Source organism: Conger conger, chromosome 6 (assembly GCF_963514075.1).
Source record: "Conger conger chromosome 6, fConCon1.1, whole genome shotgun sequence".
NCBI classification, from domain to species: domain Eukaryota; kingdom Metazoa; phylum Chordata; class Actinopteri; order Anguilliformes; family Congridae; genus Conger; species Conger conger.
The window spans coordinates 14,503,856-14,517,690 of NC_083765.1; the positions used below are offsets into that span (position 1 = coordinate 14,503,856).

The 13,835-nt window shown below is 51.4% G+C and overlaps 1 protein-coding gene across 3 annotated transcripts in view; it reads right to left on the minus strand.

Annotated features, from left to right (window-relative positions):
- The window catches only part of LOC133130211 (DENN domain-containing protein 5A-like), a 43,467-nt gene that overhangs the window by 18,892 nt on the left and 10,740 nt on the right, over window positions 1-13,835 (minus strand). For 2 of the 3 annotated variants that reach the window (XM_061244604.1, XM_061244603.1), the window contains exons 2-5: window positions 6,743-6,814; window positions 5,546-5,655; window positions 4,164-4,845; window positions 701-888 (exon numbers count right to left, since the gene is read on the minus strand). In XM_061244604.1, coding sequence (XP_061100588.1) covers window positions 701-888; window positions 4,164-4,845; window positions 5,546-5,655; window positions 6,743-6,814 — 1,052 coding nt within the window. Of the gene's footprint in view, window positions 1-700; window positions 889-4,163; window positions 4,846-5,455; window positions 5,656-6,742; window positions 6,815-13,835 lie in introns of those variants that run through there. The other variant, XM_061244605.1, reaches the window with a different exon arrangement.

Below are 13,835 nucleotides of genomic sequence, written 5' to 3' on the forward strand. Positions count from 1 at the left end.
TCCAAATTACACCGTTTGTGCTGTAATCATATTTAACGGCTTCAAATTAGGCGGCTCATAATGAGTATGGAGCCCAGTCAGACGTGCAGCGAAGCGTTCAGAGGTTATGTGGTGTGTGTGAGAGGGGTTGTGTCGTAGTGCAGGGATGTTTGATGGTGTTGTGTGTGTGTGAGGGGTTGTATCGTAGTACAGGGATGTTTGGTGGTGTGGTGTGTGTGAGAGGGGTTGTGTCGTAGTGCAGGGATGTTTGGTGGTGTGGTGTGTGTGAGAGGGGTTGTGTCGTAGTGCAGGGATGTTTGGTGGTGTGGTGTGTGTGAGAGGGGTTGTGTCGTAGTGCAGGGATGTTTGGTGGTGTGGTGTGTGTGAGAGGGGTTGTATCGTAGTGCAGGGATGTTTGATGGTGTTGTGTGTGTGAGAGGGGTTGTGTCGTAGTGCAGGGATGTTTGGTGGTGTGGTGTGTGTGAGAGGGGTTGTGTCGTAGTGCAGGGATGTTTGGTGGTGTGGTGTGTGTGAGAGGGGTTGTATCGTAGTGCAGGGATGTTTGATGGTGTTGTGTGTGTGAGAGGGGTTGTGTCGTAGTGCAGGGATGTTTGGTGGTGTGGTGTGTGTGAGAGGGGTTGTATCGTAGTGCAGGGATGTTAGGAGGTGTGGTGTGTGTGAGAGGGGTTGTATCGTAGTGCAGGGATGTTCAGTAGGTTACCTCCTGGGGCAGCTCCAGGTGGGAGCGGTCGTCCTGGCCGTTGGAGTGCAGGCCCATGAGGTAGGGCACGGGCGCGTCCAGGAAGTGCAGCAGCGAGGCGGGCAGGATGGGCACGTACACGTGCTGCCACTGGAACGGGAACATCAGCGCCGTGATGCTCTCCGCCACCGTCATCAGCCTCTGGTAGTCTGGAACAGAGACCAACACCGTCACCACACACACACACACACACTCTCCTGTCTCCAGACCAACGCCATCACCACACACACACACACACACACACACACACACACTCCTGTCTCCAGACCAACACAGTCACAACACACATACACTCCTACATCCAGACCATCTATTCAGACCATCTATCCAGACCACTCCTGCATCTATTAGAAATTATGATACACTATTATATTATAAATATCATCAATCTTTTTTTGGAGAACAAAGTGAATATTTAAATATTCTATTGGAAACACGGATGAATATTTGAGCCTGTAAAATTGCAGCCTGAGTAAGCAGGAGACCCTGGTCTCTGTGTTCCTCTCAGACTGTTCACTGGGGAATGTGCAGCCAGACGTGATACAGTATGTACGTATGTAATGTCTCACTGCCGTGTTGCAATGGAGCCCTTGTTTCTGCTCGAGAGCGTGAGTGAGCTTCTAACGCCACACCGCCAGCTCCCACCACTGGGGCCGCAGTAATTACCCAATTCACAGGCAGTTTTGCCCCACAGCAGAACCTCATGGGACCCGTATATTTCATTTTCCATCATTGCCTGGTACCAATTTTCTACTTTAAATGATTAAACGCAGGCTCCTGCATACAAAATGGGGAAAAATCATTGCGTTATTTGTTCTTCCAGTGACACTCGGGTATAACCTCACATTACAGTTATTACACATCGCTAAACGACAATTTCTGACACTCCACTGGTGACAAACTACTCACACATCCACCGCTGATCTGCTTTGTGTTGGCTCAAGTGGTGCTTGACATATTCAGCCTTTATATTACCAACAATAACTGGGCTGGACTGAACGCCCCTACAACACGCAGCGCGATGAGTCTGCTGTGGTTTACACAGACACCCGCACAGGTGTCACCCAGCACACGGGCGTCACCCAGCGTCACCCAGCACACGGGCGTCACCCAGCGTCACCCAGCACACAGGCGTCACCCAGCGTCACCGAGCACACGGGCATCACCCAGCACACGGGCGTCACCCAGCGTCACCCAGCACACGGGCGTCACCCAGCGTCACCCAGCACACAGGCGTCACCCAGCGTCACCGAGCACACGGGCGTCACCCAGCGTCACCCAGCACACGGGCATCACCCAGCGTCACCCAGCACACGGGCTTCACCCAGCACACGGGTATCACTGAGCACACGGGCGTCACCGAGCACACGGGTGTCACTGAGCGTCACCCAGCACACGGGCATCACACACACACACACACACACACACACACTCTTATGTCATGCTTTTGCAGCTGAATGAGTTTGTGACCCTGTTTAGCGATAGCCTACATTTCCACCCAGGTCCCCGGTCCTCAGTCTCTGTTCCTCAGCATTAGAAGCTGCGCTTCATGAAGGAGCCACATTGGTGTTGAGTGCCTGTCTCATTTCTTCTGAAACGGGCACTCCTTCATTAGACTTTCATCTCATCCCTCTCTCCAGCTCTGCCCACTTAGCTTCCTGTTGTGTATCCGTGCTGCTGGAGAGGGCTGTGACTCAAGGAGCGGAATACTAATCTGGAGCCGCCTGCACTCCAACAACGGGCCTTTCAGAAACCAGCACGGCAACCCCCACCACACCAGCACTGAGCACCACCAGCACTGAGCACCACCATACCAGCACTGAGCACCACCAGCACTGAGCACCACCACACCAGCACTGAGCAGCACCAGCAGAGGAGCACAAAGTGTGAGAACACCATCATTACACAACACAACACAACACAATGAGGCCATTGATCCCAACAATGCTCACCACTTTCCTACTAGTAAAGGTGACCTAGAGCTGCTTACCCACACACTAGATAGCATTGCGCATGTTGAGCTACAGCATTGTAGGGGGAGGCAGGGTCATCTTCGGGTACAATGTCCCTTTGAAGAGGAAATCGTTGTGGCTCTGTTATGTGGGCTCCCCTGACAGACAGAGTGCTCTTCAGACAGAGTGTAAATACGCTGGGCTGGGTTCTGTGGGGGAACTGATGATGGCTCCGAGGATGCTCATGGTGCCAAAATACATTTGGGAGGCTCTGTGCGTCTGCGTTAAGAATACTTTTTTTAGAGCCTCCGCTGCCAGCGTTTCCTTTTTTGGTCGAGAGCATCCCTGCCCCGCTAGCCCCGCCCCCCCTACGATTACGCCTGCTCTGTCACTCCACTGTTCCGCTCCGCTCGGAAACATCGCCCCGATTCCACAAGAACACTCTGTACGCACGATCTGCTGCACCGAGACGTCGCCTGCAAAAGGAGGTGATGTCATTTCTAACCAATCGCCTGCGGAGGCATCACCGCCGTCCTCCTCTTCAGAGAGTGTTGCCTAGCAACAGCACACAGCCTCTGTACCTGAGAAAAGCCTTTCTGCGTTCTGCAGAACGTTTTGCTCATCTTTGTAATCATAGTGGTTATAAGAAGTCTCTGCTTCGGTGATCCTTAAAAGCCCCCACACTGCATTTTTCCCGCTGTCATTGCAGAAGCTTATTAAAGCGAACCCTTCTGAATTTGACACCGGGAAGGGCTTTTCATGTTCGCTGCAGTTCCTTCATATCAGGGAGGATTCTTCAGCTTGCTAAGACTCGTGCAACTCAGACGCATCGTAAAACATTATGTGTCTTGATGTTTTAGTAGGTAATTTAGCACAACATTATGCCTGAAAGAAAAATCTCTTCCAAATGATTTCAGAGAATGCGACCCAAATCAGCACGTTCATTTAACCACCAATTTCAACTCAAACGAGAACGACTATCGAGCAGCAATATTCCGAAAACTATACTTTATTATTATAATGACAATTTAATAATGTGTGGAGTTGGGGCTGGACATGTCTATTAGTGAAATTCATCTGTGTGATACAGAACCCACATTGTCTGCTCACGGTACACAGTGCAGGGATTTGTTATCCATGTTCAGGAGAGTTAACCTGGATTTGACTCAAACAAACATGAGCTCACAATCATCATAAGGAGACTTAACTCATTTTTAATGTAAAGCTCTGTTAACTTTTTCAGCTCAAAGGACAGAACATTTTGTGACTTCACCAGTACAGCTGCTTCTAGTTGTAGAAAAGAAAAGAATTCCAAGGACACGGTTCATTTGCAACATTATTACTTCCAGCTTCACAGTCAATGTGCTCATACAAACTGGCTGTGAGCAGGGAATCAGCCCCGGGAACTACAGTACCACGCCCTCTAAATACCCACAGCACTACATTACCCACGATGCCGCGGGGGCACTCACGCTGGGAGTAGAGCAGGATCTGGATCTCCAGCAGAGCGCAGGTGAAGAGCTGCAGCACGTTCTCCACCCCCAGGAGCTGGAAGACGTCCCTGACGGGGAAGTCGAAGAGCGGCAGCTCGACCGTGCTGGGCCGCTGGCACACGACGGGGCCGTAGACGCCGGAGAACTTGAGCGAGCGCCCGGCGGGGGGCAGCGGCACCTCGTACAGGATGTTGTACACGTAGCTCTCCAGCGGCAGCGGGGGCGGCTGGGCCGAGGACACGGCGCGGTGCAGCTGCTCCAGAACCTTCCGGCAGGCCTGCGGGAAGGCCATGGGCGCCATCAGGCAGATGCACTTGGAGACGTAGAGCGTGTCGCGGCTGATGTCGTAGGAGTTGAAGCGCTGGAGGCGGGACAGGGCGGGGGACGGGTGCAGGACGTGGCGGCGCTCCTCGGGAGCGGGGCCCGGGGCGGGGGGCGGGGGGGGCCCCGGCGCGTGCAGGATGTCGTACTGCTCGGCGTTGTGCATGTGGTACAGGGTCTGCATGGCGCTGCAGATCTGCTTGCTGGTCACCTCCTCGTAGAAGGTGAGCGCGAAGCCGTAGGTGCGCGAGCCGTCCTCCCGCGTGATGATGAAGGAGTGGAACTGGGGCTCCCGAGAGTCCGTCTGCGTCCGGAACGACAGGCCCTTCGGCATGCACAGCTGGGGACAGCCATTTCAGCGGGAGAATTAGCAAACGCCATTTAACAAACAAACGCGGCTTCAACGAAATGTCAGCTGCAGTGGCTGCTGGCGATAGTGGCCTCGGTGCGAGTACAAATTTGGCAACACAAGTCTTGCAACACCCTATGTCCGGTTCCAGTGTCTCGATGTCTTATTAGATACTACTCTATCAGATGGTAGTGTGCACTGCGACATTTGCTAGACTGCGGGCAATGATGTTCTCGCCGCTACTCGCCTGCTGGATAAGGAAGTTATTACCGCGTTATCGCAATCGCAGATAAAGTTGTACAAAGAAAGTTATCATAGTCAGAAATGAGTGCCAAGTGAAGCTCGGAAAATGAACATTAGCCGTTGGCACTCCGAAGGTACCTAAGAAGGCTACCTAACTAGCGAGCTAGCAGTTGTAAGGTAGTTAGGTAGCCTATAGCTACCTTGCTACCAGGCTAGTTAACTAAAGTAACTCAAACTATACAAACACAGGCACAGAATTAAGTCTCAAAGAACACAATCCTGTGAGAGCGTTGTAGATTATAAGGGTCTATACATCACAATGACACCAGAACCCGAAATAGGGCATTGCAATACTCACCGAGCCTCACCAAATGTGTACTCACATCACCACAGTCAGGCTACGGCAGCAGTGGTGAATGTGTTTGAATAATGTAACACCCTCTCTCACCATGCCCACCGCGTCCTGGTCGAACGGGCTCCACTCCACATTGTCAGGGTAGTGCGCCAAGACTTTGGACTTGAACGTTCTCCTCAGGGGACTCTGCTCAAAATTCTCACCTACAGCAGAGCAGCAGGGGGGCAAGGAGAGAGGGAGGGAGAGTCAGAAAGAGAGAGACCAAAGGAGAGAGAGAGAGGGAGGAATAGAGGGAAAAAGAGAGGGAGAGAGAGGGAGGAACAGATGGAAAAAGAGAGGGAGAGAGGGAGGAATAGAGGGGGAGAGAGGGAGAGATGAATAGAGGGAGAGAGAGAGGGAGAGAGGAATAGAGGGAGAGACGGAGAGAGAAAAAGAAGGGGGCGGTGAGCAGAGACACAGTGGGGCAGGGTGCCGATGAGGCGGGGCATATGCATGTGCATCGAAACACCCAATCAAGAGACAAAGCTTGAGGCGCAAGACACCCTCTGCAGGACACAAGGCAGTCGGCACGGTTGTCTTGAGTGAGAGAAAGAGCCGTATTGTATAAACAGCTGCCACCGCCATGCCGGGCTTGTGCAAGACCCCCGTTAATGAGAAACCTTGCTGGGAATGTTAGCGAAGCGTCAAACTGGCTGGGGACAGCGAGCGGCTCTGTGCGGGGTTCACAGCAGGACAGCCTGCGTCTGTCCGCGGGAGCCGCTCCGTTTTACTCCCCTGACACAGAGCCAAGTGGTGAATATACTTAACTATCATGCAATGGCTGGCAGCGTTCATGACAATACAGGGGGGGGGGGAAAAACCAAAAGAATCAGTCAAATCAATCGATGACAAAAACCCAATGAAATCATACGTGAAGCAGAGGTGCGCACATGAAGAGACATTTTCACAGTGCGGTGAGGAGAGGAGACATTGACCAAGCAACGCAGCAGCGCCAGTGCGTGAGGGGCAGGCAGAAGTAGTCAAACAGACGGGCTGGCTGCCGAATAGCTGTGGGGAGGAGGAGGAGGAGGAGGAGGAGGAGGGGGGAGGAGCAGGGTGAGAGAGCTCCTCCCGGAATTCCCTCCACCGTGGCGGAAGAGCTCAGCTCAGAAAACGTAAATAAAAACAGGGGTGCTGTGAAAGAAGGGGGTGTCAGGTTAAAGGTCAAAGGTTAAAGATCACAAGCAGAGCCGAGGCGATCAGAGGGACCGGGAGACCCTTTGGGAGGGAGGGTCAGGTGGGGGGGGTTACCTTCGGTGTCACTCGTTGACAATCGTCTGGCCCCATCTCTGAATTTAGTAGCCTGTATATATTGGCATAAAGCTATACGACAGATAAAACAACAGTTAATCACATGACAATGATATATCCCCACTGCCAACACCCCATACCCAGCTGTTAAGAGTGACCACTGTGAAAGCACCATGGCCTGGCTAAATCTGCACAACAGACACTGAGGTTCCCTCTTTATCTGCACTGGATTAAACTGTCTCGATGTCAAATGGCATCTGTTGCTCTGAAGCTACTCATCATCCTGCTTGAAATTCATGTTAATCCCCATTCTCAACATATACTATAGCAGAGTGTGCTTTTGAAACGGTGCACAGTGACAACACCAGCAGGAAATAAGGAGGTGCTGACTGGTCAGAAATGAACAGAAACCCAACATGACACAGCAGTGGAAGACCTCAGAAACTTAGATACAGGAAGGAACTGAGGAAAATCTGCCAATCATGTGGCAGCAACTAAATACATAACAGCATGCAGATGTGGTCAAGAGGTTCAGCTGTCAAATGTCAGAATAAGTCGTGTAAAAATAAGTCTAATACCTAATTAAGTGCTCACTGAGTGTACAGTACCGTTAGATCTTGTATAACATGGACCAATAGAAAAAATAAAACGCTGCATACAAAACAAAGAAAGGACTCTCTTAAACGATCATAGTTAGAGGCACTCTAAAAAAGATGCACGTGAAGCAAAAAAGCGGTGACACAATCAGCCATAAATGGGCCTCTTGTTCATCATGTCACAAGGTGAGCACCAGGCCATATGGCACAATGAGTCACACTGAAAGAGGGAGGGCTGGATTCTGTCACAAAAACAAAAGCCTATTGGTTTATCTGCCAGCGGGCGGGATCGCTTGTCCACCCTGCTTCCACACAGCGTAGAGCAGATGATGCCAAGGAGGGATGTGGAGAAGGGAGGGGTGAGACTGGAACCTCTCCCCCTCTCCCTCCCTCTCTCTCTCTCTCTCTGTCTCTCCCTCGGCTGTGCAGGGAGAAGCTTGTCTCTCAGACACCAGGCTGGCAGCTGGCCTCACATACACTCGACACGTGACCCCGTTCAGCCAATCCGCAGCGTTCCCGAGAGGCTGACGCACCCGCCCGCAGGAAGAGAGGGGCGTGGGAAGTGCGAGCGATGTCATCCTGACGCCTTCGCCAGCACGCCCCGCGCGGCACACCTTCAGCTCCCGTGTTACCGCGGTTACGCGCCAGTCACCGCCGTGGGCTACGGGGGGGGGGCAGGTGTCCCCCCCCCTCCGGTCCGTGAGTCACAGAACACCACGGACACCAACACCTGAGCCTCTTTGTTTGGCACTCACGCATGCAGATACACGCCAGCGAGCGTGTTCACACTGGCACACCGGGGCTAACAGCCCATATCGCCTCTGACTAACGCCGCAAACTCTTATGGAGCATTTTCCCCTCACTGTGGCACGGGAGTCTCACACAGACACGGGGCTCAGTGGAGGAGCCACGCCAGGGCTTGTTTGCTCAGACTCTTCAGATGCTTTGCATTTCTCTGTGAAGCACGGAGGCGTCCGTCCAAAAGCATCTGCTCTGGAGCGAGAGGTCACGCATTACAGCTGTCCGCGGGGGGGGAGGGGGAGAGCCCAGGGCGGTCTGTACACAGAACCAGCAGCAAATGCCTGAGCGTGGATGATGGACCTCGCAACCTACACAGAGGTCATGTGAACGTGGCGGAACAAGGCATGAATTCAGCGTGAAGACCGGAGATCTCTCACACTCTTTTCATACCGCAAACTGTTCAAACTCACTGCAGTAAAACCAGTTAATGAAAAAATGAAAAGTAATAAAAATGTAAAAAACACATCTAAGGGCCCGAGGACGCAATTTACTCTCAGGTTGGAGTAGTGGTGGTTCGGCTTTGACACGGATCTATTCCTTCGCTTCAGCCAATAAAGAACAAAAACACATCTCCAGCTCCCCCTCATTAACACAAGGCCCAACCACGCTGTCACAGTCATTGTACTTCACCGGGGACTGGGCATGTTTACGCGTGTGTATATGAGTTTGTTACGTCTCATTGGCCCTTTCCTGCAGGAGATAGAGAGAAGTGAGAGCAGGCCACTTCCTCTATCTGCTCCCTGATCAATACTGAAGGATCAAATTACAGTACAGACACATCGCACGCTCTCACAGACCCTCCATTGAGAGGCAGGGCATTCATCAGCCCACACAGCGCTGCTGTCAAGAGCCAAACGCAGCGTCCATTCCGATACATTAGACTGTGCACCTTTTACCACATCTCAAGTCAAGGGCTGGCTATGAGGACATTCTCCTGCAGAGAAACAGGAAAGGTCTGTCTGTTTGTCTGTCTCCCTCTGTCTCTCTCTGTCTCTCACACACACAGTATTGTTATTTCATGGCATTTTGCCAAAACGGCATTTCCCATGATCCTCTATGTCTCCCTGTCGAGTACATCAGTCCCTGTGCAGATCAGCCGTAGACTGTCTAGACCAGGTGTGGCCACACGTTTATGAGAGAACGCAGGAACTGCAGAAAATAATCACATGCTGCACGAAGGCTTTAATTACAGACTGCTTCTGTAGCAGGCAGCAGCAAAACACAGGCCTTTGAGTCCTGATGAGCTTTCTGATCACTCTCAGCATGTCCTCTCTTACTGTGGGAACGCTTGGGTATATACTTAGGTATGTGTTCAATTATTAACACATAAGAGAGGGTTAAATTGATTAATTTATCTATTTATTTGTTTTTATTTATTTGTTCAAACAGGTAATCTCACTGAGAACAAGTTGTTTTTCAAGAGAGACCTGTTAGCAATCAAAGCTTTGTACAAGCAACATAATGCAACATACAGGGTCACATATCAGAGTACAAGCAGTATTAAAGTGTCAATTGAGAATACCATACCATTGAGAGAACCATTTTTTGGAGAATAGGGTTTAAAAATCCATAAAATTCCAAATTAAATAATCATATCATATTTTCAACATTAGCCATTTTTAGTCAAGCATTCTGGTGCAATAAATGTAGCATTATGTTGACAGCTGGTGTTTTGATATTCAGGTAGACTGTGAGCACTATGTGATTAAAATAACTTCATCCACACACTGCCCTTTGGAACAGGATTTTCAGGCATTTAGAAAAGGAGGATACTTACAGAAACAAATGTTAAACTATTAAAGCAGTGGAAAATTCAAGTGGAAGTTGTATTCTTTTAAACCCTTTTTCTGCATCATAAACATATACATATCATAAACATATCTCAACATTTAAATATGTTTCACCCTACCATCCACTCAGAGGGCCATTTAAAACTTTTTGACATTTGACGTTAAACATTAATACTGAAGGAGGTTGCGTGTATTGGTTGAGAATGAGAGCTCAGTCACTAATGGGCCGACTCTGTTATTATTACCGTTATGGCTGAGCACCAGGAGGCAAGAGAGCCGGGCCACAGTAGTGCATGCTGGGAAGCCTTATAAAGCTGCTCTGGGATCAGTGCTCACCTCGTTCTCCTGCTTCATTAAAGCCTACAAACAGGGCTAAGAGTGCATCGCCAGGGCAACACGAGAGCTGGGGCGATACGGCACTCAGAAAATATTAAAGCGCAACCCCTTTCCAGACATCAATAATCCATTTGCACAGATGAGACTGAGGCATACTCAGGAAAAAACAGAGACAGGAGCACTTTCTTTCTGACAGGAAAAAGGCCTCTAACGAGAACAACAAAAACAAACGTGCACGCAGTGGTTTCTGGCTGGACCCTCGCTGGACCCTCGCTGGATGCCAGGCTTCTCGGTGCAGTGTAGAGAAGCAGCCTCAGGTACAGCACGCATGTTTAAACAGCAGCAGCCCAACCCGCCCATGTTTATCCCAGTGAAACTGTGGGTCCTGCATCGGGGGGGACAGCATGTCCTGTCATCAGTGACCCCCCACCGGGCTGGCGGAAGCAGGACCGCTGGGAAAGGACATGAATCACCCCCCCACCTCCTGCACCCAGCGCCAGTGTCACAGCTCATCCCATTCATTCACCACTCTGCCAATGTAACCACGGCCCGCGCTCCTCTGTGCCAGCGGGAGCAATGAGGCGCACCGCTCTGTGACTACCGCCAGGCCTGGTCCGGGAGAACGGCCCGGAACGACTACTATTGAGAGAACAGGCGGCAGCAAACACCTGTGCTTTTGGGGGGTGGGGGGGTGGAGAGACCGAAGATAAGATAAGATAAGATAAGATATACTTTATTGAACCCTGTGGGTTAATTTGTCCTCTGTATTTGACCCATCCTAGTTACTTAGGAGCAGTGGGCAGCCACAGTGCAGCGCCCGGGGAGCAATGTGGGGTTAAGGGCCTTGCTCAAGGGCCCAACGGCTGTGCGGATCATTTATTGTGGCTCGACCGGGATTCAAACCACTGACGTTGTGGCTCCCAGTCATGCACCTTAACCACTACGCTACAAGCCGCCCCAAGAAGAAGAGATGTGGGCATTATGCGGGAGGGGGGGGGTGGTTGGTGGAGACACACACGACACTTCCGGCCTCTTGTGGAGGACCGTCGGGTGCAGAGACCCTCCCTGCTGGGGGGCCTGCGTGTGGGGCGGCGGTAACACCAGGCATGTGGGCGGGCTCCCCGCGGCGCCCTCGTCACGGCCAGGGAAACCGTGCCCACGCTCCGCTGCGCCAGCCCGCGTGCCGCCCGCGCCAGCCGGTGATGTCATCGCCCAAACCGACCGGAACACCTTTTATGTTGCAGGAAGTGCGGTGTGTCATCAGAGCCGGCCTCTCCTTCCGGAGACGGGCGCAGGCGAACATACACAAGAGCTCCTCAGACACAGACAGCTAAACCCTGTCTGTGAGAACTTCCATATGGCTTCCTTCCTCCTCCGCAGTGCCAAGACAAATCAGCTTCATCCTTGCAGAGGAGAGACAATGTTCTGGAACCTTGGGGGGTAAAAAAAAGCAATAAACCGATACAAGCTCCCGGATCCTACTTTTCGTGTGCGCAGCCTTGCTTTATTAGATCTACCTCATAGGAAGCCGGCCGGTTGCTCCCAGGGTTTCTCCCCGCCCGTGCGGTTAATACGGTGTTTCCGGTGGTCTGCCGAGACCCCAATAATGACCGAGGGCTCCAAATGGGTGCATAAGAGGGGGGTGGAACGCTGAAACAAAGGATCAGCTCCGCAACTGAGAATTTCACCGTCTGTGAACCTACCACTGTTTCAGACCACTGATTACAGTATCACGTCTTATCTGAGAATCATTGTTGCTTGTAATTATGTATTACATTAAATTACATTTAGGAGTCGCTTTTATCCAAAGCGACATAAAATATGTGCATACCTAAGGTCAGATCAGGGACAGTTCTCTTAAATTATTAGTTACCCATAACCATGAACATAAAGTCCAGTTCGCACAGTAAGTATAGGCCAAGTCACTAAAGTTATGGCAAGTCATAAACTAGACTGCATTATGGGAGTGTCAGTGTTTATTTTGTTCCGGCATATTGGCCTTGGAACTCTACTTCCTCTAAATAAACAAATGTTGACTTCTGGCACTTTACACCTCACTAATCACTCCATCTCTGAGTGAGTGTTACACAGAATCTCTGAGCCATGTTACTCATGGTTTTAAGAGGGCTGCGTGTGTCTGATGGTCTCTGAATGTTGTTGATTCCCAGGAGCTCGTCCGCTCTGGTTTCAGCAGTTTGGGCTGTTGCTCTGTGTCGCGGTGGGGTCCGGGCGTCACCGTCGTTTCCGCATGAGCGACGTCCCAGCGGCACACAGAGCTGGTCGGGCACAAAGGGCTGACGGTGACCGTTAGCGGGGCTGAAAGGACAGACGCGACACGCTCCAAAAACACTCCCGCTGCTGCCGCTCGCCGCCATCTGCTCGCTCAGCCCATTGGTCCATCAAACTAGCGCCTAGCAACAAGTTCAGACATGGTCGCGCAGTTAGAAGGAGAAGTTGAGGTTTTACCCAAGAGAATGTGCCGATCACTTGTTTGAGTGAAAAAACGGAAGTGAGAAAACCCCTCTCTAATTCCGGCCTAGCTGTGATCGGACCCCCGGGAAGGGGGGTCCCTTCCAGTCCCCCATCCACGTTCCGACGGTGAGAGATAATTGATCTCTGATTCAAGAGGATGGGCTCTGTAGTGCAAAAATCACCAGGTGCATCCTGTCAACTCTCGTTGGGCCTGTATTAAGCAAGATTACTTAAGATTTGTACTTCAGGGTCAACCGCCACTTTCCCATGATGCTCCATACCAGTTAGAGACACAGGGACATCAGTGCAGGGTACCACGGTGACCATGGGGACCCATCATGCACCGCCCACAAGGGGCATGACTGGCTTTCTCCCTCCCCTCACTCAGAGCACCTCCCACGCCACGGCCACCTCGTCTGTGGGCCTCATCAGGCCTCGCCAGTGGGCCTCATCAGGCCTCGTCTGTGGGCCTCATCAGGCCTCGTCTGTGGGCCTCATCAGGCCTCGTCAGTGAGCCTCGTCAGGCTTGGTCTGTGGGCCGGATGAAAGGGCCCACTCACCCGAGAGGGAGGGTCAATGTTGCTGGCTCCAGAGACAGCCACAGGAAGGTCACAGGAACACATTAAATAAGGAGCAGACTTATGATCTTAGCATTCGCAATAGAAATTACACACAGACACAGACACGCATTAGCCGTCCAGCAATACCTGTATTTGCTACAGTCTTGACTGAAGAGAAAGAGAGATAGATAGAGGGCAAAAGAGAGAAAGGGAGAGAGTGAGAGAGAGGGAGACAGAAGTAGAGACAGAGAAGAGAATCAGGAAGTGGAAGTGATATGCATTTGGTTTTTCAGATTGCATACCAGTGTAGCCTGCTGGCCTGCTGGCAGCTCAACACACACACACACACACACACACACACACACACAAACGTTTGTACAGACATCGAAAACACACACACTATTTGCGTAGACATAGGAGGGTATGCACACTCACACAGACACACAGGGGAGTCACAGAGGGGGGAATAGGGGAACAGACATGCACACACACGTACAGAATGTGGAAGCTCAGTCTGTCTGTCTCTGACCCTGCGCTG